The sequence below is a fragment of the Gasterosteus aculeatus genome, chromosome 2, assembly GCF_964276395.1.
Source record: "Gasterosteus aculeatus chromosome 2, fGasAcu3.hap1.1, whole genome shotgun sequence".
In the NCBI taxonomy this organism is placed as follows: Eukaryota; Metazoa; Chordata; class Actinopteri; order Perciformes; family Gasterosteidae; genus Gasterosteus; species Gasterosteus aculeatus.
The window spans coordinates 1,845,348-1,867,131 of record NC_135689.1 but is presented as its reverse complement, the minus strand read 5'-3'; the positions used below and the strand labels follow the sequence as shown (position 1 = coordinate 1,867,131).

The 21,784-nt window shown below is 48.9% G+C and overlaps 3 protein-coding genes across 3 annotated transcripts; all 3 read left to right on the top strand.

Moving 5' to 3' along the window:
* The first annotated feature begins 3,361 nt into the window (after positions 1-3,361).
* Positions 3,362-15,338, top strand: prpf6 (PRP6 pre-mRNA processing factor 6 homolog (S. cerevisiae)). Its single transcript, XM_040193706.2, has 21 exons — positions 3,362-3,634; positions 4,676-4,838; positions 4,986-5,104; positions 5,211-5,289; positions 5,558-5,734; positions 6,547-6,660; positions 6,768-6,862; positions 6,940-7,096; positions 7,332-7,494; positions 8,268-8,386; positions 8,478-8,696; positions 9,451-9,573; positions 9,779-9,900; positions 10,013-10,151; positions 10,245-10,364; positions 11,562-11,738; positions 11,822-11,955; positions 12,063-12,154; positions 12,233-12,347; positions 12,436-12,562; positions 13,716-15,338. Exons 1-21 carry the CDS (start codon positions 3,447-3,449, stop codon positions 13,866-13,868), a joined length of 2,895 nt encoding a protein of 964 aa, XP_040049640.1. The 5' UTR covers positions 3,362-3,446; the 3' UTR covers positions 13,869-15,338.
* A 196-nt stretch (positions 15,339-15,534) lies between these two features.
* On the top strand, positions 15,535-17,546 carry LOC144383646 (uncharacterized). Its single transcript, XM_078081972.1, has 5 exons — positions 15,535-15,832; positions 15,953-16,087; positions 16,404-16,460; positions 16,829-16,969; positions 17,079-17,546. Exons 1-5 carry the CDS (start codon positions 15,830-15,832, stop codon positions 17,211-17,213), a joined length of 471 nt encoding a protein of 156 aa, XP_077938098.1. The 5' UTR covers positions 15,535-15,829; the 3' UTR covers positions 17,214-17,546.
* Positions 17,547-17,852: 306 nt separating this feature from the next.
* Positions 17,853-19,914, top strand: aar2 (AAR2 splicing factor). The gene is made up of 4 exons (XM_040194058.2): positions 17,853-17,996; positions 18,172-18,945; positions 19,013-19,242; positions 19,408-19,914. The coding sequence occupies exons 1-4, from the start codon at positions 17,894-17,896 to the stop codon at positions 19,573-19,575; spliced, it is 1,275 nt and encodes a 424-aa protein (XP_040049992.2). The 5' UTR covers positions 17,853-17,893; the 3' UTR covers positions 19,576-19,914.
* The last annotated feature ends 1,870 nt before the right edge of the window (positions 19,915-21,784 follow it).

Sequence of the window (21,784 nt, the reverse complement as noted above, 5' to 3'; positions counted from 1 at the left end):
AGTGAGTTTAACTGCTGCTGCCTGAACGTCTTCTCCCTCACACTCAAGGTGAACCCGGCAGGGGCGGAAGGGGGGGGGGGGGGTCATCTTTTGGTGTTTTTCTGCACGGCGGACCGCTCCGTCGGATCGCTTCCGACGTGATTTGTCCCCCGGCGGGTGAGCATTCCCAACACCAAATCCACCGCCTCTCCCTCCTTTGGACGGAGACTTGGGATCCCGGCCTAATTAGCGGCGCGTCCTCATTCAGAGCTCAATGGTCGTTCCATCTGGAGCATGTGATGCCAGGACTTAGCTAGCTCGGGCTATCCCTGAAGGAAGGCCCGCCATGGCAAATTAGCGCTGTCCTTTCTCAAGGACACTTTGCCTTTGTTTCTCGATCCCACACCCTCGGTAATAAGAGCCAAATAAACCATTAATCCTCCCGAGGCCGTCCTGCCCACCAGACCGGGCTCTGTGCACGTACAGCTGCTTTCAAACAAGAGACGGTAATCGAGTTTAACGTGTGTGTAATAGTGAAAAACGATGATGTCCATGTCGGGTTTGGCTGCCCCCCACCCCCCCCCCCGCCTTTCCCACGTTGTATTGTTGAAAGTAATGAGCTAAAATTAACTCACAATGCGGCTCGCGCATCACGAGTGATGTGTCCGTGTTTCTTTGTGCGAGCAGGTGTGTGTTTGGCTGAAAGTAGACCCTCACGTCTCCACACATCCTCCCCATGCAGCTCAAACACGGAACGCGGTGTTATTTGCCTGATTGTGTCGTTTTTATTTTAAGTCGCGGTATCTCTTTATTCCACCGACTGCCTCTGCGTGCGTGCAGCTCCACCTACGACATTCGCCACTGTGGACATCTGCAGCGACAGATAGGACGGAGAGTCCAGTGGTCCTCGCCTCCGTCCTCCTGTGTGCACTGAATAAAAAGATTAAACCGAGTCGTGCATCCGTGCAAACCACCACACACACACACACACACACCAATGCATAAAGACTCAGAGGCATGCAGATGATTCTATACTGGAGAGAATTTCCCTTGTTTGTAGCTCATCATTTAATGCCGCAATCACTTTTCTTCTCACACAGCAGTTCGCCTCCCCAAATTGAAGTGTTATTCGCAAAATCAGAGATATTACTTTGTGAGTATCTGTCTTCCAAAACACAATTCCATCCAAATGAAGTGATTAGTCTTTGTTAAAAGAATAAATAGAAAATAGACTTAGCTATTAAATCGCAGACAAACCGCACTAATGGCTGACTCTTGGGTGAGGAAATTATATTTTTTTGCCTACAGCATATTAATAATCTTCAAACAAGCTGCCGATCATAAGCCTCGTGTCTATTAAGATCACTTGCTTTTATGTTAGGAAGAAAATGTATATGAAAACGTGTGTGTGTGTGTGTGTGTCCGTGCAAACAACTCTTCATCTTCGTCAATGCCATCAACCCCTTTCACTCCTCTGCGTCACGATTCTGTTTGCGATGCAGTTCAACTACAACGAGATGTTTCTTTTGGGGGGAGGGGGGGTATGTTCTGTTTTCCAGAAGCCTTTGCCCCCCCGAAAAATATGACGTCTTCCCTTGAAAGGGAACGAATATGATTCAATCTTTTGGATTATTTGAAACAGATATTCCTCCACGACGCTTCTTCTGCTGCCACGGCCTCCACAAATGCAGATTTGACCGTGTGTTTGTCTACGTGTGTGTGTGTGTGTGTGTGTTGTGGATGAGGAAACACTTTTGTTACTCAAACACAACTTGTCAGCACTCCTCTTTTAGCCGGTTGTGCACAGTGTGCTTCCCGCGCAGCAGGGCTGAATGAACCCCCCCACTCGTATAAATTAAACAGCGCTCGGACCAGAATGTGAAGGGTTTTCAGCGCGTTAACGCGGGTCAGGATCGCTAATGATTTATTAACCAGGGACGAGACCGACCTGGATCACTCATCCGTAGGCCACAGACGCGTCGTCGTCCGTGGTTTGTTTTGCAGCCTCTCCCTGATTGCACGGACCGTTTGTAGAGAGTTAACGCTGCGTATGAAGCTGGACGACAGAAAGTTGAATGAAAACAATCACAGGAAAGTGAGTGCAATCGACGCTTGAGTAGCGCCGCGTGTTAAAACCGGTCTTCGGCCGCGGGAGCTGTACGTCTTCTGATGCATCCGACGGCCCATTTCAATCATGGCGTTCTTCTCCCAGGAGAGAAATAATGTCTGCCCTCCAGCCGATGTAAATGAGCAAATGATGTAAAAGCCTGGGCCGAGGAGCAGTCAGAGGATGGGTGAGGTGAAAACGTGAATCTGACTAATTGATGGCCTCTCTCTCTCTCGAGGGATGAAACCCAGAAGCGTCCTGTTAGAATGTAATCACCATTGATGCAGGCTGCATGAATGCTGTTCACACATAATGCAAGCGGAGTTCTCATTGTAGCACATAAACATGTCTGTCAGATTTACTCTATAGCCACTTCATGTATGGCTTTAAGGCAATGGCCTGAAGTCTACTCGTGTTTTATTGATGATCTTACTGCTTCAGTTACAACACACTGCTACGGGAGAATAATAATCCCTTTTGAATGCAATGGCCCTGTGAAAGCCCTGACATTAAGATGAATGTGAAGGTCCAGTTGGGCTACATGCGACCTTCAGGGCTCGATTGTTTATTCAAACAAATGGCAGCTGTTTCACGTGTGCTATGATTGGGGTCACAGGTCCTTTGATGACACTCTCTCGGGGGAGGAAATTAAACAGTCTGGTAAAATGCACAAAGAGGATATTGTGCTCATTAGTATTTAAACATTATAATTACCAAGCCTATTGTATGCACCTTCGATATTGGCACAAAAAGAACATTGGACAATTTAAATGTACAAGTACCATAAATATAAGATAAAAACATTTTTTTTAAAGTATGCCAATCAAACAATAAAGATCAACTTTCTGGCAGTAGCTTGTACAAATACATCATGATGGTAATTCGGGGAAAGCACTTCAAATAATTCACAGGAAAAAGGCTCATTAGGAATACTAATCCATGGCCTACTTCTGATATGATTGATTGCAACAGTTTAAAAGGCATTTTATTTGTCAGGATGTGGCGCCTCCATGTGGCTTCCCTGGAAAACTAATGTTTTTACAAACATGATAACTATCCTATGGAAGTGGGATAATAACACCATTGCAGCGTGAGGTGTGTGAAACGGGCCCCTTTTACGGGTCACATCGACGATTTAGATCGACATGAACATCCTGAGAGAAGGCGACGTAAACAAACGCCCGCCTGTCCTGCGGGAGGCGCTGTTACCAGCACCAACAGACGCGTGGTGACGTGTGGTGACGCGCCGTGACGCGTCGTGACGCAAAGTGACGCGGAGGGGTCACCGCTTGCCGCCAGCGGAAGTGCGACTGTTGTTTATCCGGCAGTTTGGCCTCCTCGTCGTCGGAGAAACGAAAAGATGGCCAGCACGGGGATAAAACAAGGACCTAAACTGGTCTCCAAGTCGTCCGCGGGAGGCGCAGGGGCGGCGGGGGCTGGCGGCGGGCCCCCGATAATCCCCATCGCCTCTCCGCTGATGGGGAAGAAGAAGAAGCCGTTTCTGGGGATGCCCGCTCCGCTGGGCTATGTTCCCGGTCTGGGCAGAGGGTAAGCTAACACGCTTAGCTAGCGCGCTAACAGTAGCTTCGCAGCTAGCCAGTAAGCTAAGGGAAGCTAGCCAGTAAGCTAAGGGAAGCTAGCCAGTAAGCTAAGGGAAGCTAGCCAGTAAGCTAAGGGAAGCTAGCCAGTAGCTAGGGGAAGCTAGCCAGTAAGCTAAGGGAACCTAGCCAGTAGCTAGGGGAAGCTAGCTAGTAAGCCAAGGGAACTAAGCCAGTAGCTAGGGGAAGCTAGCCAGTAAGCTAAGGGAACCTAGCCAGTAGCTAGAGGAAGCTAGCCAGTAAGCTAAGGGAACCTAGCCAGTAGCTAGAGGAAGCCGGATAGATGAAGTTTGTGGGTCCAACTTAAGGCCTTTACGTTTTAATACGACTCGTTTGTCATCTGAGTTGAAGTAAGAAGACATCGCATCATTTTATTTACTATTACCGGATGTTAACTAAATAGTTGAACGAAGATATTGGCTCGCTAACATGTGATCCTTTATGGATTCATTTATTTCTTCTCAATTTCAATTTTTTTCCAGCTTTTATTCATCACTTGATTTTCTGTTTTGTTTTATTAAGTGCTAATTGCATAACTCATTTCCATTACTTTTATCACTACATTTATTTGACATGAAAGGGAAGATTCTCTATGTATTCTATTCTGATTCTGTACTGTTTTAGCTAATTACGCAATCCGTGTAAAATCTGCTATATAAATAATCATCTTATCAACAATGGTGGCATTGACACGTTATTCTCCTGTAGTGTCACAATTAACTAATTTTAAAAATAGCAGGCATTTCAATTAGTAAATTCTATTTCTTTTTGACACAGAATTTGTTGTGTAAAGTGAACTTATGTTTGTCACATAGCTAATGTTAAAAGTATCTTGTTGGTTTAATAGCCAACGATTAAAAAAATTGTTCAATGTATGAAGTATAAACTTCTCAAGTGTCCTTCATCCTGGTTGTGTGGATAGAGGAAAATCCCAGTGAATACTTATCACAAGTTTATGTCAGTCAAGCTGAAATGAATTTCTCCTCCTCAGTGCCACTGGTTTCACCACCCGGTCTGATATCGGTCCGGCTCGAGATGCCAACGATCCAGTGGATGACCGACATGCGCCGCCAGGGAAAAGGACGGTTGGGGACCAGATGAAAAAGAACCAGGAGGACGAAGAGGAAGATCTGAACGACACAAATTATGACGAGGTGGTTATCATGTTTTTGGCTTTACTTTGATGTTGATATTCATTGTTGGGCTGTTTGCAAGGACTTTATCCATTAACCAGAAAATAACCCAGTCTTTATGATAATGTGTTCATTCTAATGACATCATTTGTTTTTTTTTCCCTCTAGTTTAATGGATATGCAGGAAGCTTGTTCTCCAGTGGGCCCTACGAGAAAGATGACGAGGAAGCAGATGCAATATACGCAGCACTGGACAAGAGGATGGATGAAAGGCGCAAAGAAAGAAGGTCAATAATAAATGAGTCTTTTTCCCACCTGAGTCTTGTCTGTGTGATATCCAACTTTCTTCATTCTGCATGCGAATGCGGTTTTGAATGTTTGGTTTGTTTTCAGGGAGCTGAGAGAAAAGGAGGAAATCGAGAAATACCGTATGGAGCGACCCAAAATCCAGCAACAGTTTTCAGATCTAAAGGTACCATATTGCATGAAAAATAGAGGACAAACCTGTGTGGCGACACCATGTGACTTGTTTTTAAATAGAATTCTACAAGTAAGCCTTTACACGCATCTTGTCTACAGTTCTACCATTCCAAGTTGATCCATCAAACTGTTTTGTTTTATCTTCACTCATATCTGTCCAGCTTTTAGTTCCATGTCCCATGTATTCCTTTAAGCTTAAGATTTTTCTATCTGTGTTTTATTTCATTCATATGTTATCCTTATTTTCCATCCCTTCACAGAGAAAGTTGTCAGAGGTGTCAGAGGAGGAGTGGCTGAGCATCCCCGAGGTGGGAGATGCCAGGAATAAGCGGCAGAGAAATCCCCGCCATGAGAAACTCACCCCCGTCCCCGACAGCTTCTTCTCCAAACACCTGCAGACCGGAGAGAACCACACCAGCGTTGACCCTCTGCAAGGGGTCAGTATGCACGCAAATGTGACATCACACATCTGCATAGTGTAGACATCAACACGGACCACACGTCACTGAAAACACAAGGTGTAGTTCCAGCGTGCGCCTGCAGGAGCCACGATTCCTCACTGGATTCTCTTTGTGTAGTCATGTAATCTGTGCACAGCGTGAACATTTATTGCAGTGTGTTCAATAAATAATGGAACTAAGCAGGAATTTGAAAAAGGTGCTTAGAAGTAACAAACTTGAGTGGTTGACTCAGATAATTTCACCCAATTTCTTTCACTTACAAATTTGGCACAAACATCTAGTTGGCACCGGGGGAGACTTTCTCACTAAATCCGTTACGCAAAAAGGTTTTGGCCATAGTTCAAAAATCCATCATTTAAAAAATGATTTACTATTCTGTCCGTATTTTATTGAAGTGGATGTGAGTGTATGTCGGTGTATGCATGTGTGTATATGAGGGTATGTTTGTGCATATATGTGTGTGTGTGCATATCTACGTATGGGTATGTGTCTATATGTGTATGTTTATTGATGATAATGGATGGTTGGTTTTTAATGCATATCTGAAAATCACAAAAAAATTTGATCACAAAAAAAAGCCACATTAAACGTTACCATAGTTTCTCTCTTAAACGGTGATCAGTGGTTATAATCAGTTATTACCATGGATTCAGTGCACGGCATATTTCAGTCCTGCAGCGTTTTGAGAGTCTTGTTCCGACTCGACGCTGCTCAGAAAAGTCTCATATGATCCCATGTTTCATGAGCCTTCTCATCATGTCGTAATATCTTTGTCTTCTCTCCACCAGCTGGGAGGTCTGAGCACGCCGTACCCTGGGAGCATGACGCCGGGGACCGGAGAGCTGGACATGAGGAAGATCGGTCAGGCCAGGAACACACTCATGGATATGAGGCTCAGCCAGGTAACCCACGGCCGCCCTTCGCCCGCGCTCGGTGGCTCGTACTCTCCATGTAGGGACACCGGAGTCATTTCTCTCATCTTGTTTTCGGCCTTTTAATCGACCTCCAGGTGTCTGATTCCGTGAGCGGACAGACGGTGGTGGACCCCAAAGGTTACTTGACGGATCTCAACTCCATGATCCCCACGCATGGCGGAGACATCAGGTAGAGACACGCTGGTGACAGGGTGTGTTTTGTGTCGATGAGCTGCGTGTCTGATGGTGCACCTTTTGCTTTCTCAGTGACATCAAGAAGGCTCGTCTGCTGCTGAAATCTGTGCGGGAAACCAACCCTCATCACCCGCCGGCCTGGATTGCCTCCGCCAGGCTGGAGGAGGTGACCGGCAAACTGCAGGTGGCCAGGAACCTGATCATGAAAGGCACCGAGATGTGTCCTAAGGTAAAGGATGGTGGACGAGGATGTTTCATCTTTTGGGTTGGCAGGGAAGGCGGATGGATACGGAGTTGGTCTGAGAGACTTACTTTACTAATCCTTGAATGGGAAGTTAATGTTTTAGAACCTATGGGTGACTGTGGCAACCGCATTGCATCAACTTTAGAGACATATATCCATTAAACATAAAGAATATAGAATACATTTGATAACTCCGCCCTTTTCTCTTTTGCCCCTCCAGAGTGAGGACGTGTGGCTGGAGGCGGCCCGGCTTCAGCCCGGCGACACGGCCAAAGCCGTGGTCGCCCAGGCCGTCCGCCACCTGCCGCAGTCCGTCCGCATCTACATCAGAGCTGCAGAGCTGGAGACGGACATGAGGGCCAAGAAACGAGTCCTCAGGAAGGGTGGGGCTCGCAGATAATGTCACAAATACACATTTATATATATATATATATATGCTGCAATGTCAGAGTGCTTTTTGCCTCCTCAGCATACGTGAAAGAATACGTAACGATTCCCCCGCCAAGAGGAACACCCCCCTCCCTTCCACGGCCTCTTAAAAGCAAGCTTGTGATCGCATAGGAGATTTAATGAAGCGTAACATTCTGCAGCTGGGGTTCTGGCTTCTCGTCAAGGCCAGACGCCCTGAACCATGGTGTCGATGCCCCGACATGCGTACACACAAACGCGCACCCTCTTTCCCAGCAGCATACCCCGCTGACAGAGATGGATGTGGAGCTTCCTCTGTGGACGAGCTCTCTCCGCCTCTACATGTTTAGTGGCCGTTGCTCTACTTCTCTCTGTTACACTTCCCACACTTTCTGAGCTGCTGTTGCAGGAAATGCTGTTTGGTGTTTAGTTTCTACGGGCAAAATCCATTTGTCTTTCCTGCTCACAAACTAAATTGATATCGTTTAGCTGGTGGGGTGAATTGGAGAGAATGGCCCTGAATGCATTTAGAATGTGTGTTTTCAATGACACGAGTCAATTGTTTTTTTTTTATTGAACATATATCTCTGGATAATATGAGGTGACAATACGGACTCGCATATATTCCTCATTCTTTAAAATTGGGCTGGTTTGTGTTTTTTTTAGAGTAGGTTCCCCTGGTTACCATCTTTAGGAGCCACCTGGTGTCAGCGAAGTGTGACCCCCGTGTAATGTGACCCCCTTCTAGCCCTGGAGAACGTGTCCAAGTCGGTTCGGCTGTGGAAGACGGCCGTGGAGCTGGAGGAGCCGGAGGACGCCAGGATCATGCTCAGCAGAGCCGTGGAGTGCTGCCCTACGAGCGTGGAGGTACGCCCGGCTGCCACCCCCTCCCCCCAAAAAATAAATACCGCCACCGTTGCAGCTTTGTCTGCATCCGATCTGTCTCCGCTCTCTGCAGCTGTGGCTGGCGCTGGCCCGGTTGGAGACGTACGAGAACGCCCGGCGCGTCCTCAACAAGGCCCGAGAAAACATCCCCACCGATCGCCACATCTGGATCACTGCCGCCAAGCTGGAGGAGGCCAACCTCAACACTCAGATGGTGGACAAGATCATCGACAGGGCCATCACCTCTCTACGCGCCAACGGCGTGGAGATCAACAGAGAGCAGTGGATACAGGTGGGTTTCCCAGAAGGAGAGAACGGGGGAGGCTGGTTTCCTGCTGCCTGAGCTGAAGGTGGACCGAGATTTTGTGAAGACGGGATCGAAGCAGTCCGAGCTCCACGCTTTGGGTAGAACCTGGAACCTGCGAATCAGAAACACTCCTCAAATTGACCTGAAAGATCCACATTCCCACGAGATTCCTCTTCATTCAGCTCTTTGATTGCGTCTCTAGATCCAAAGCGTCACTTCAGTAACAAGGCCTCCGATGGAGACATTTTAACAGATGCTTTATGCTGCAACTGACATCGGTAATGTGGATGAAAGTTGGGGTGAATCCTGTAGTTGAAATCAAGAGCAACCGTTGATCTTCAATAAAGCACCGACTGATCCGAATGCACGTCCTTTCTAACGTTGTTGTTGGCGAAGTGCAGAATGCGTCACGTGTTTGATAGAAAGCCAGCACATTTTGGAAAATGCTTCACTCAGCTATTTCTTGTGAGTGCTACAGAACGCGAGCCAGCGCCGCGCCTGACGCTCAGTTTTTTTTCTGCAGTTTGCAGTTGTTTTGCAGTCACGGACCTCTGCTACACCCCCCCCCCCCCCCCCCCCCCTTTACCGTTTCCTCTCCTGGTGCTACTTTAATGTAGCGGGTTCATCAAGGCGTACGCTCACCACAACACCATCCGCAGACCTCTGAAATCTATCTGATCATCTATGCTCTGCAAGTCCTCAGGGTCTGTTCCTAAACGCTTCGTTCTGGTCTTTGCAGGACGCAGAGGAGTGTGACAAAGCGGGCAGCGTGGCGACCTGCCAGGCCGTGATCAGGGCCGTGATCGGCATCGGCATCGAGGAGGAGGATTGCAAACACACGTGGATGGAGGATTCAGACAGCGTGAGCCGCGCTTTATTTCCACTGCGACGCCCAAAGGGGTCCTTCGGTCTCGCCCAACGCTGTCTGTTGTTCACGTCGGCTTTTAGAAGCGCCGTTTAACAACCTGCACCGTGGACCTGCTCTGATAGAGGAGCTAAATAATCCCGTAGGACCGCTGTCGTTCCCCGCTCATCAATAACTGAGCAGTTGTCCTTTGTGTTTGCAGTGCGTGTCCCACGGCGCGCTGGAGTGCGCCCGGGCCATCTACGCTCACGCTCTGCAGGTGTTCCCCAGTAAAAAAAGCGTCTGGCTCAGAGCCGCCTACTTTGAGAAGAACAACGGCACCAGGTGAGCCGCCGGCTCCCCGAGCTGAGGGGGTTCGGATTCGCCCTCCAGCCATCAGCTGGTAACACTCCGCTTGCGTCTTCTAACCGTCCCACGCGCTGCTTCCGTCTCTCAGGGAGTCGTTGGAGGCCCTCCTCCAGAGGGCCGTGGCTCACTGTCCCAAAGCGGAGGTCCTGTGGCTGATGGGGGCCAAGTCCAAGTGGCTGGCCGAGGACGTGCCCGCCGCCAGAAGCATCCTGGCTCTCGCCTTCCAGGTGACGACGGCGACGACGACGATTCAGCCTTTGATTGTCAACGTACCAGCCTCTGTTTCTCACGCTCTTCTCCCCCCCCCCCTTCCCCCGTAGGCTAACCCGAACAGTGAGGAGATCTGGCTGGCTGCTGTCAAGCTGGAGTCTGAGAATAACGAGTATGAAAGAGCCCGTCGCCTGCTGGCGAAGGCCCGCAGCAGCGCCCCGACAGCGAGGGTGAGTGAGGGACCCGAAACCCGTTCAGAACCAGCAGAGTGAGGAGGCAGAACTGGGTTATTTTGATGGTGATGGTTGGAAACCAGCATTTAGTTGTAATTATATCGGCTTATACACAAAGGAAACTATCATGTTTATTACTCCGTTTAACCAGCATAAAGAATACACGCCAATCACTTACTTGATAGATGCCTCTCATCGGTCAAGAGAGGAGAAAACAGTGCATAAAACTTCGTAGTGACAATAATTACTCCAGTGACTGTGACGATGACGGCGACGGTCAAAAGATGGTTTGTTCCCCATGCTGACCCTGCAGCCACGCTCCAAACAACCCGCCCCGCCCCACAGGTGAACAGACACACGCTAATATACACACACCACACACCCTTATGGTGTCGTAGATGCAAATGACGTCACACCACACGTGCACATACCAACAATGTGGAAGGAAAGAAGAAATAATCAAACCCAATGTATGGCTCCTACAGTAATATTAAGGAAGGGACCTCGCTAGGATACAGATGTTGAGGGGAAAATGGTTTGTATTGTCCAACATATACTCGTGTTATAATTTCTTGGGAATTGTGTAAGTGGGGACACTTTACATATCAGCTAGATGAGTAACAATTTTCCCCATGTCTGCTAGTTTAACAAAACCATGTTTCATCAATCGATTTTTGGATTGTAACACCGATCGAATAATCAAATAAACGTCTTCTGCCGTGTTGATCTCCCCCCCCCCCCCCCCCCGAGGAAGATTGGTGACGTATTAAACACTCTGGTGTCCTCCTGCGACCTCCTTCTCTTTGCAGACACCTTAATCTCCTCGACGCCGGAGCTGCGGCGCGCGTTGTCGAGCTGTCTTGGTGAAACGTGTTTACTGTGTTTAACAGCGGGGAGCCGTCCTCTCAGGTCGGGGCCTGTCGGCATTCTGCTGTAAGCGATCGCTCTGTCGGGGGACCTGGCGGCGCTCCCGCTTATCATCGCTGTTGTACCATCCGACAGACGTGACTCAGACCCCGATGGTCCTGAGCGATAAGAACTCCGCTCGGCGGCTCTGAGGCAGCGCTCAGGCCGTTGGAGGTCTTGTCATGCAGACGTGTGAATGCCGGTCCGGTATTTGCGTTGTGTAATCGTGTGTTTGAATACGAGGAGCGCATGGGGATTTAAAGGCTCCTGTCTCTTCTTCTTCTCCAGGTGTTTATGAAGTCTGTGAAGTTGGAGTGGGTGCTGGGCAACATCGAAGCAGCCCAGGAGCTGTGCACCGAGGCTCTGAAACACTACGAGGACTTCCCCAAACTCTGGATGATGAGAGGCCAGATAGAAGAGCAGTGTGAGAACATGGACAAGGCCCGGGAGGCCTACAACCAAGGGGTGAGCGTCCGTCTCCACGGGGGACTCTAAAGACCCGTTAGTCCAGGTGTCTTTGATGAAAGTGTCCCTTTTTGTTGCCGCAGTTGAAGAAGTGTCCCCACTCCAGCGGCCTGTGGTTGCTGCTGTCCCGCCTGGAGGAGCGCGTGGGACAGCTGACCAGGGCCAGAGCCATCCTGGAGAAGGCTCGACTCAAGAACCCCCAGAGCCCCGATCTGTGGTGAGAGTGACGGCCGCGCCCCCTCGCCGAGCCCCGCCCTTCCTGTCAAAGTCCCTCCCAAGTTTTAAGACGATGTAAAATAAGTGTGAAATGATCCCGTCCACCAGGTTGGAGTCGGTCAGGCTGGAGTTCCGTGCGGGACTGAAGAACATCGCCAACACGCTGATGGCCAAAGCCCTGCAGGAGTGCCCCAATTCAGGTGAGCGATGGTCTTCCACAACGACCCCCCCCCACCCCCTGAACGTGTCCATGGTCTAAAGAGTCTCCTTCCTGCTAGGCATCCTGTGGGCGGAGGCGGTGTTTTTGGAGGCGCGGCCCCAGAGGAAGACCAAGAGCGTGGACGCTCTGAAGAAGTGTGAACACGACCCCCACGTCTTGCTCGCCGTGGCCAAGTACGACGCCATCCTTGAGAATGCGCTGCCCCCTCAGGGATGACCTAATGTTGTTGCTTATTCCTCTTGTGTTTTTCGCACGCGGCAGGTTGTTCTGGAGCGAGCGTAAGATCACCAAAGCCAGAGAGTGGTTCCTGCGCACGGTGAAGATCGAGCCGGACCTCGGAGACGCCTGGGCGCTCTTCTACAAGTTTGAGCAGCAGCACGGCACCGAGGTAAGACGCTCCGATCGAACAGTCGAGCCTCGTTAAGAGCTGCTGCTGCTGCAACAGATCAAAAAAACTATTCAAACCATCAGAAACTCTACATGCGGTTCTCCTCCACAAAACACACAATACCAATGATAAGGAAGTAAAGGGAACTGTGAACTAAAACACGTTGTCATGTTTATAGGTCAACACACACGCGTGTGTGTGGATCAGTGTTAATTTCGTCGACGAAAACTATGACGAAAATGTTTCCATGACTAAGACGTGACGAAAACGATCTTAAAAAATAAAAACTATGACTAAATCTCACTTTTGTTGACGAGACGAACTTGTTGGTGGTTGACGAAGTCACGATACTTTGTAACAGACAACAGACCGGCAATGTATTGTAAATGTAAATAATGTATTGCACCGATTGTAGGACGTTAAGGTCTCTTTAGTTGGGACAGTGGAAACAATCAAGGACCATCAAGTGTCAAAAGCACTGCAAGTAAACAGACAAAGACAACAAAGTGTTGCGTTTAGATCCCTGGTCCTCATGAACTTGTTACACCTTTGCCAATTTGTTAAATTGCCTTATAAATAAATGCTTTGCTATTTGTTAAAATCATATAATGATTTTTCACATGTCATTTATATTCGCTCACACAAACACTTCAACCACTTGTTCTTGGCCCGGCTCCTCCGTCACATTTTACAACCCACTGTGGCCGCGAGTCAAGACGTTTACCGACCTGCTATAGACCTGTCCTAGGAGGGACATCTATAGACCTGTCCTAGGAGGGACATCTATAGACCTGTCCTAGGAGGGACATCTATAGACCTGTCCTAGGAGGGACATCTATAGACCTGTCCTAGGAGGGACATTTATCGACCTGTCCTAGGAGGGACATCTAATGGACCACCAAGTACTGCAAGCTAGACTGTTATGCAGTTATAGACACAACACAGGGAGTCCCTGGGCCTGAGAAGGGAAGAAAAGGAGTTTAAAACTAATTACATTTTAGTCTGACGAAAACTAGACTAAAACTAAGAAGGATTAAAATGACTAAATGTGACTAAAACTAATATTCCTTTTTCGTCTAAAGACTAAACTAGCTGCCAAAATGAACACTGGTGTGGATGCACTAACCATGTCCGTGTTTTTTCGCCCCACCAGGAGCAGCAGGAGGAGGTGCGAAAGCGCTGCGAGAACGCGGAGCCTCGCCACGGCGAGCTGTGGTGCGCCGAGTCCAAACACGTCCTGAATTGGCAGAAGAAGACGGGGGAGATATTAGCGGGGGTGGCCGGCAAGATCAAGAACACCTTCTAAAGATCGGGGGGAGGGGAGGGGGGCAGGTTGGACTGAAAACACCTGGAGGACCTGGAGCTGTGAGACAGTGTCTCGCACGTCCCTTTCCGCCGTCTCCAGGTCTGTTTTTCCACTGAAGAGCATCACAGTCTGAAGCGTCAGCAGAGACGGTTCAGTGTCACCGTGAAAACAAAGCAGCCGATTTTCACCCAAACCACTGGTGTGCAGCTACAGGGCAGTAAGACCTCCTCTGCTGAATTTTAATGTCTTTCATGTTTCTGCAAAGATTTGACCGAACTCACGGCCTCGTCTACACTCACTGATCTGACTGGTGACGTCATTCCTGAAGATCACCTGGAAGCACAAAACGTCTAAATACCACAAACCTGTGTAACAACTGAGCTTATTTTCTGCAAATGTCACAATTCAAGTTTTTCATAATCCCGATTCCTTTTGTGTGGAGGCGACTTCCTCGGCCCCCGATGACCCCTGCAGCTCTGTTTCCTCCTCCGAGGACTCTTGTTTCATCAAGGTTTCCTGAGACCACCTTCCGGCAAACACTCGCTCACGTGTTACATGAGCCGCGTGCTCTTCTGGCGTCCAGCTGCACCCGGGGACTCACCCGGACAACGGGGGGGGGGGGGGTTGTGTGAATGGCTTCCCAAATAACTCGAGAGAAACACCTCATTGATTCGTGAATCTGTAAATCAACCTGGCCGACTTCGTCTGGAGGCAAAATGTTGATTTACGGACTCAATGATTGCAGCAGTTTTGAGTGGGAAGACACACCTCTAAACTGAGACCAGAGCAGCGAGAGGCCCTCGCTGCCTGTGAAGGTAGATTTTTTTTTGTGCGCGTGTGTGTGTTTGACACCTTTTCTGTTTTCTCCGATCAATCAGTGACGACGTACGTTTAGAGGTGCGCTCAGTCGCACGTTGCATGAAGCCCCACGACGTCTTTGGTGCTCGTCCATGCTGAGCATCTCGGCAACTCTCGTTTACTGACATCGGCCTAATAATGGGTGGAGCAGAGGTGGCGCTGTGGTGACGTAGCAAAGGGGTTTCAAAGTGATCCGTTATTTGGTTTAAATTCAAACGATGGCCCTGATTTGTTTTCACTCTGACATTGATTCATTTTTCTGCTGATTTAGTGTCAACATTTTTAATTTGAGTATTTGTGAATTTGGTGATAAAAGTGTAAAAGGAACAAAATCCACCTTTTACAGTTTGGAGTGAACTCCTGAGAGGATCAGCTGTTTGTTTCCAACACATAATTTTCTTTCTTTCTTTCTTAGATTTGTTTTCAGAAGTTGTACATAAACTTGCATGAGGTCTCATGTCGTAGTACTGATCGGCCTTTTCTATGTAGCTCAGTAGTTTAATGTGTTAAATTACTTTTACTGGCATCCAATAAACAAAGAAACAAGGTCCGTTGCACAATTGTCTGTTTCCACCAAACAAGTCTCTTTATTAAAAAAAAAGAAAAGAAAAATGTGTGTATTCTTTGTATGGAGGTTCCTGTAGCTCTACCTGTTTTGGGGGGGTGGTGGGGGGTCCGGTCCAGTCCGGATCATTGTATTATGGGCTTTCTGGAGGGGCTCCACCAACATCCATTTTTAATCCTACCGCCTACCAAATGTACAAGGTGCTTTGGATGAACCCGACTGTACCCCCCCCTCCCCCCCCTCTGTCTGCGCGGCGAAACCGAAAGCAAACGGGGGAGTGATTGATTGCTGCAAGCTGGCCTTCCGCTCGGAGTTTGGTGAAACCCAAAACGCGGCGTCCACCGATCCATGACGGGGACGCGCACCGGAGCAGCGGCTGGTTTTTACTCAGGACTTTGGTGATGCTGGAGCCCGCCGAGCACCTCGTCGCGTGCAGCTACCCGCCCGGGGAAGAGTAAGGAAACGTGCCCGGGATCCCGCTGCCTCGCACCGAGATGGCTCCGCTCTTCTGAACGCATCCTGCCGCATTACGTGCTAAATGGTGAGCGCGCACTTACGCACCGCCGCGCTTTGGTTTTTGGGTTCGGACGCGCGGCGCAGCGCGCGACGTTAAAGCGTCTCCTCTGCGCGCGGTGCTGGAACTGCTCTCTGTCGTTTCTAGCGTCTGAGCGGAACTCTACTGCGTCGTGTCCTGGCGGTTCTCCTGTTGGCCGACGCGTGCGCGAAACGTCGATGTAACTACAAAGAGATCCTGGGCTCCTACAGACAGGTCATCTTCGTGGAGCTGCAGAACCTGGTAGGAGGCCTTCGCCCAAAGATTCATTTAGACATTCACTCCTTTTTAAATTTTGTGCAAACGTTTTCTTTTTTTTTAAATGATCTGTACTCAAACATTCTGTTTAGGAAAAAAAGTAACTTGTTGATATTGTTCTCAACATAAGAGGTGACTTTCTTTGAATTGTACGACATAGTGTGAGTTTGTTAGTCCGTTTCAGCGTGAGAGTGATGTGACTTCGAGAAGCTGTTTTATTGTTTTCCACCTGTCGTCCCTTCATAAATCTTTTCAACTATCCATCATTTTTCCGCTCCTTTTTAAAAATCATTTTCTACAGAATTTGACTGGCCCTTTCAACGCCTCCAAAGTGAGAGACGCTTGTCCCTCTGGAAAGGTAAATGTCCCCCGTGTGCACTTTCAGCACCATGGACAGGGTGAGATGATCCTTCTTCAGTCCCTCGGGGGATTCACATTCAGCAACAAGCAGTAAAGTGCACACAGAGACAGCAAATCAAGAATTCACATTAACTCGAGGACATATTATACACACAGAAAGAAATCCTACAGACACGCAATAAAACTACGTTTATATAGCACATATTTTTCGGGCTACTTGACGCTGTGGAGATGCTGCTGCTCCAGACAACCATGGCCGACCACACAGTTGAAGGTTCTCAGGACTGATCTGTGCAAAGACTGCGTCTCACTTTGCTTTCATAATCTCATAATAAAGCTGGTTTCTTCTGGTGTTGTGGGCTGCAGGCCCGTCGCATCCTGGTTTCCATCTATGGAATGACGCAGCAGATGAAGTGTCAGCGGAGCGGCAAGAAGGCGTCGGCGCTGCAGAAGCCGCTGGCCAGCATGGAGCGGCTCATTGTCCACAACTGCAGCCCGGAGTATCTGGTGAGGAGAGTGTCGAGAGCTCGACTCATTTGTGTTTATCTCCCCCCCCTCCCACCGCCCTTGTAAACTGACACAATGATTAAGTGCACTGCATCTTGGTCTCTTTCAGGGGAAGAAAGTCTCTTGTTCAGCCGTCCAGAAAACACAAGGAAAGAGGAGGAGGCGGACCCGGTTAATCAGAGTTATGGAGGCCTTGATCACCTGTTGGCAGAAACTTCATAGTGTCTTTATGCTCTCAAAGTAGAAAATGTTTTCCTGCCTCATGCTGCCTTCTCCATTCTCTAATGAATTCCCACGGATCATGGATGTTTACCGTGGTCTAGTTCTCTGTGTTCTGTGTTAAATCTCTAGCAGACTGCATGTCGACCTTGCGCCTCATTTTAACAGTTAACCACAGATAAGCTAAAGATATCCTCAAGGCATTGAAATACTCTCCGAATATGCACGGTTATCAAAGTCTCTCTTGTTTTACCAATTGTTTTTGTCTCTGTAAAACATATGTAGGTCTTCATACGCATGTTCTTCTGTCTTCAATATTTTGAAGCAGATGCCATATAATAAACTTTTCTCAAATGTCTGATTGCTACTTGTACGTCCCAGTGCTGACATAGTTACATTGATAATGTTAAAGGTTGTTCTATACGGTTATTATATTATTGGAGAAGTAATGACAAAATATTTTATCATTTTGTTAATGGTATTAACATTATTTTTTATTATTGTATTTTCACTAGTATAGTGTTGTGTGCTATAGATGCTTTTTTATAGTTCTTCAACAAATACATTCGCATAATCACTGCAAAACAACCAAGTATAATAAACGAAAAAATGAAAGTAATAAAAATAATAGGAGCAAATGACGGTATATTTAAAAATAAAAAGCATCGGCTTTTATTGCTATGGAAGAGGAACTACAGATTACTAATGCGGAACTGTTTCCACCCGGAGCCGCAGACACGCTGCACAGCGCGGGCCAAACCACTTCCGGACGACGCGAAACGTCAACAACCGCCCAGCGTTACACAAGGTACGGCCGCGGTAAAAAAAAAACAATGCAAAGAACGCCGCAATTCTAACACATTTCAGCCGGATGTCGCTTCAAACTTTGTAATAAATAGTTTAGTTCCCTTTTGTTTTCTCACCGCGTCCGTTCTACGCGCGCTTAAAAGCAGCGTTAACGGCCGTTTTTGTCTCTGAATCAGGAGACATGGCCGCCGGCAGCGGCAGCGTGGACATGGACCCGGATGTGGCCCGGAGGCTGTTCGAGGAGGGGGCCACCCTGGTGCTGCTGGGGGTCCCGCAGGGCACGGAGCTGGGGATCGACTGCAAGAGCTGGCAGGTCGGTCCCCGCTTCAAGGGCGTGAAGATGATCCCGCCGGGCCTCCACTTCCTCCACTACTGCTCCGTCAACTCCCCCGGCTGCGGCGGGGAGGTGGGCCCCAAGACGGGCCTCTTCCTCAGCCTCAAGCCCAGAGACGTGCTGCTGGCCAACTGGGACCCCAAGGAGGAGGACCTGGACTTCTCCGCCTCCCAGAACGAGGAGGAGGTGAGCCGCATCAGGGCGACCCTGCGGGACCTGGACCCCCACCTGGGTCCCTACCCGTACGAGGTGATGAGGAAGTGGGTGTCCCTCACCGACCGGCTCAGCGAGGAGGTGGCGAGCGGCCTGCAGCCCCTCTCGGGTCGGGTGTGCGCCTTCAGCGACGTGGTCCCCGAGCTGCAGCTCCGGCACACCAAGGACCGGGCGGAGCAGCCCAGGAACGACTCGGCGTGCCAGAGCATGAGGGAGGGGCTGGACCGGCTCCCCAGGATGAAGCCCAGGGAGGGGACGGAGATGCGCTTCTCCGTCATCCCCGAGAAGAAGTACCCGCCCGGGGCGACGCCGGCCGAGGTCACCCAGTGCAGCCTGGACCAGAGCTACGCCCTGGAGACGGTGCTGCAGAGGCACCACCAGCTGCAGCCGCTCAACCTGCTGGGTAGGTGCCAGCCGGCCGCTCCGTTCCGCGCATGAAACGCACTACATCCTGTCTCCTCTGGTCTCAGGCGAGCTGCAGTTCGCCTTCGTGTGCTTCCTGATCGGAAACGTCTACGAGTGCTTCGAGCACTGGAAGAGCCTCCTGGCGCTGCTGTGCCGCTCGGAGGGGGCCATGAGGGAGCACAGGGAGCTCTACCTGGGGCTCATCGGCGTGCTCTACCACCAGCTGGGGGAAATCCCCCCCGACTTCTTCGTGGACATCGTGTCTCAGAGCAACTTCCTCACCTCCACGCTGCAGGTGGGAGGGCGAGAGATCTCAAAGCTTTCAGAGATCACAACCATTGTTGTTCCGAAGAATGATCCAGAAATCCTGTCATGATTTGACGCATTGTCTTATTATTATTATTATTATTATTATATGTGTACATATATACATATATATAATTATTGGTTCCCCCCCCAGGACTTCTTCCAGTCCGCGGAGGCTCCCGGCGTTGACGGGACTCTTCGCAAGAGGGCGGAGAAGTTCAAAGCTCACCTGACCAAGAAGTTCCGCTGGGACTTTGAGGCGGACCTGGACGAGTGTGAGCCGGTGGTGGTGGAGCTGCCCGAGGGCGTCACAGTGGACTGAGACCGGAGAGTGACAGGGTGGGGGGGGAAGTGAGATGGGGGGGTGGAGGAGCTCGGCGTTTCGATGCCGGAGCCGTAACGGACCGTAGGGACTCTTGAGGGTGAAGCTCGTGGAGAAACAGGAGGGCGGAGGTGAGGCCTGAAACACTTCACTCTGTCAGCGGCGCCCTCTAGTGGCGAGCTCCTGTAGGTTGACACCCCCCCCCCACCCTCCTATGTTTCTTTTTATAAACTTGTCTTTATCATCGCTGATCAGCAGAAGTCTATCATAGACGTTTAGGTCAGTGACTCTGGATGGTCTCCTTCGTGTTATTAAACAATAAATAAGGCTTTTTGTTAATGTGTCGTCTTGGTCTGTGATGGTAAATGGTTCAAACTTCTAGGAGAGATCAGAGATGTTTCATATGTTTTTTTTATTAGATTCAAATTCCATTGAATAGAGAACAGTTTTAGTACAAAACTCACCAAACTAATAAAAAGTAAGATGGTCCTAACAGAAAAAAGTTTGTTAAAACTACTAATTCTAATGTTTAATTTTACAACATGTGGAAATGAGCTTTCATCAACTTCTTTATTCTTTGAAGGCAGCTGAAAAACCTCAAAGTGTTTTAGTTTCTCTCCCTCCTCCGCTAGATGGCGCTCATGATCTTTTTGTTGGTAACTAAAACTCTTCGGCCTGTTGGTCCCATTATCCATTCACCCCCCCCCCCCCCCCCCCTCAGAGGGCTGTGGATGGTCTGGAGCACCAGTCCCACCCAGTGGGTCACGGATCAGGAGCAACGCAGAGAGGACGTTTAGCTCCCTGGTCGGGTTTCTACGGCGATCCGATGATCGTTGATGCTGAGCAGGCGGTCCACAAGGATCCACAATATACTGAAGATACTGATGGTTCCAACCACTCAGCGAACCATCAGACATTCTAAAGGTTAAATCTACTAAATGAACACCATGCTGTATTGAAGAAGACTTTAAACCAGAGAGTGAGACCATAAACTTATGTTTACAATGTTTACTGAGGGAATAAATCCAGACAGACGTCATTTTGTCATCACGTCTACGGGACCAGAGGAGTCGCCTGCTCGAGTCCTCTGGTCCCCTCAGAGATGCATCAGGATTCACATCCCGTTGATGAGTCGTCACCGTAGAGGACTCGCTGCTACAGAGTCAGTGTGGTGGGGATAACGATTCCAACCCCCCCTTCCCAGGTGTGTGTGTGTGTGTGTGTGTTGTCTTTGGCCCTGTAGCTCAGAGCGTGAACTCTGGAGGACCTTGTCACATCAGGAAGGTTCATAAACGGCTCTCGCTTCTCTTCTTCCGGCCTTCGGCTTCCTGTGTGAGGGGGTCTGGGGTGAAAGCGGAGCCGGTCCGTTTCCCCGGCGAGTGGAGGGGAGGAAACCCGCTCTTCTTTCTGCTTTCTGTCACTCGTCTCGTTTTTCTCTGGAATAAATCAAAGATTTCTGATGAATTATTCAGATTTTTCACTCATACTTGGACGTCTCTCCCAACCAATCAGGTTTGAGGTCAGCAGCAGGTATTTCCTCCATTTAAAAAAATCGGATTAATGATTTTAATATCTTTCTAAGAAAAAGTAAAAATAAGTAATGTAAGTCATTTAAATGCTGATTAAGACAAAAAAAACGTTTATGTTTTTTCCTCTTTCCTCCCATTTGTGTTGGCGCGCTGCCGTACGGTCATTTCTGGTTTTGGAAAATGAAAGTAAGGAAAAAAAATGTTGGACGGGCAAAGCTTCTCATTAATTTTAGAAGGAAACAGCAAATAAAAAGTTGTTGAGAAAATGATTCCTTTCTTAAGAGTTTATTGAGTGAAAGTTTAAATTACGGGGAACAGAATGCGGCGTTTTTAACGGGTCATTTTGGCCTCAGTGGAATGTAACATTAATGAGTCTGCTTTTGGCGATTTTTGCTCCGTTCAGCTCCGACACAAAAATCTGAGCGGCGTTAAACCTCCTGCATTCTCTCTATCGTCCACCAGGGGGCGACGCCTCTGCTCCCATAGACCTCTATGAGAAAATAACTACTTCCCTTTGGATTTATTCCTTTAGCAAAACAAAGATGTTGCGTCCTCACGACTCCTCCCATCTCCCCGAGGAGCGACCATGTGCGTCTTCCTGTCCCCCCCCCTCTTTTTACCCCCTTTGCTGTCCGGGCTCACAGTTGACTTATGGGACAATCATCCAGGTTGGCACAGCG

What these genes read in the sequence shown, in the direction of transcription:
- LOC144383646 (XM_078081972.1), top strand. An exon ending in TCGTGGAGCTGCAGAACCTG is followed by an intron (nt 16,088 to 16,403) that starts GTAGGAGGCCTT and finishes CATTTTCTACAG; the next exon opens with AATTTGACTGGCCCTTTCAA. An exon ending in ACTGCAGCCCGGAGTATCTG is followed by an intron (nt 16,970 to 17,078) that starts GTGAGGAGAGTG and finishes GGTCTCTTTCAG; the next exon opens with GGGAAGAAAGTCTCTTGTTC.
- prpf6 (XM_040193706.2), top strand. Translation starts at nt 3,447, where the DNA reads ATGGCCAGCACGGGGATAAAACAAGGACCTAAACTGGTCTCCAAGTCG. An exon ending in GCTGCCCTACGAGCGTGGAG is followed by an intron (nt 8,387 to 8,477) that starts GTACGCCCGGCT and finishes CGCTCTCTGCAG; the next exon opens with CTGTGGCTGGCGCTGGCCCG. An exon ending in CCCCAGAGCCCCGATCTGTG is followed by an intron (nt 11,956 to 12,062) that starts GTGAGAGTGACG and finishes CCCGTCCACCAG; the next exon opens with GTTGGAGTCGGTCAGGCTGG.
- aar2 (XM_040194058.2), top strand. Translation starts at nt 17,894, where the DNA reads ATGCGGAACTGTTTCCACCCGGAGCCGCAGACACGCTGCACAGCGCGG. An exon ending in ACCGCCCAGCGTTACACAAG is followed by an intron (nt 17,997 to 18,171) that starts GTACGGCCGCGG and finishes TCTCTGAATCAG; the next exon opens with GAGACATGGCCGCCGGCAGC. An exon ending in TCCTCACCTCCACGCTGCAG is followed by an intron (nt 19,243 to 19,407) that starts GTGGGAGGGCGA and finishes TTCCCCCCCCAG; the next exon opens with GACTTCTTCCAGTCCGCGGA.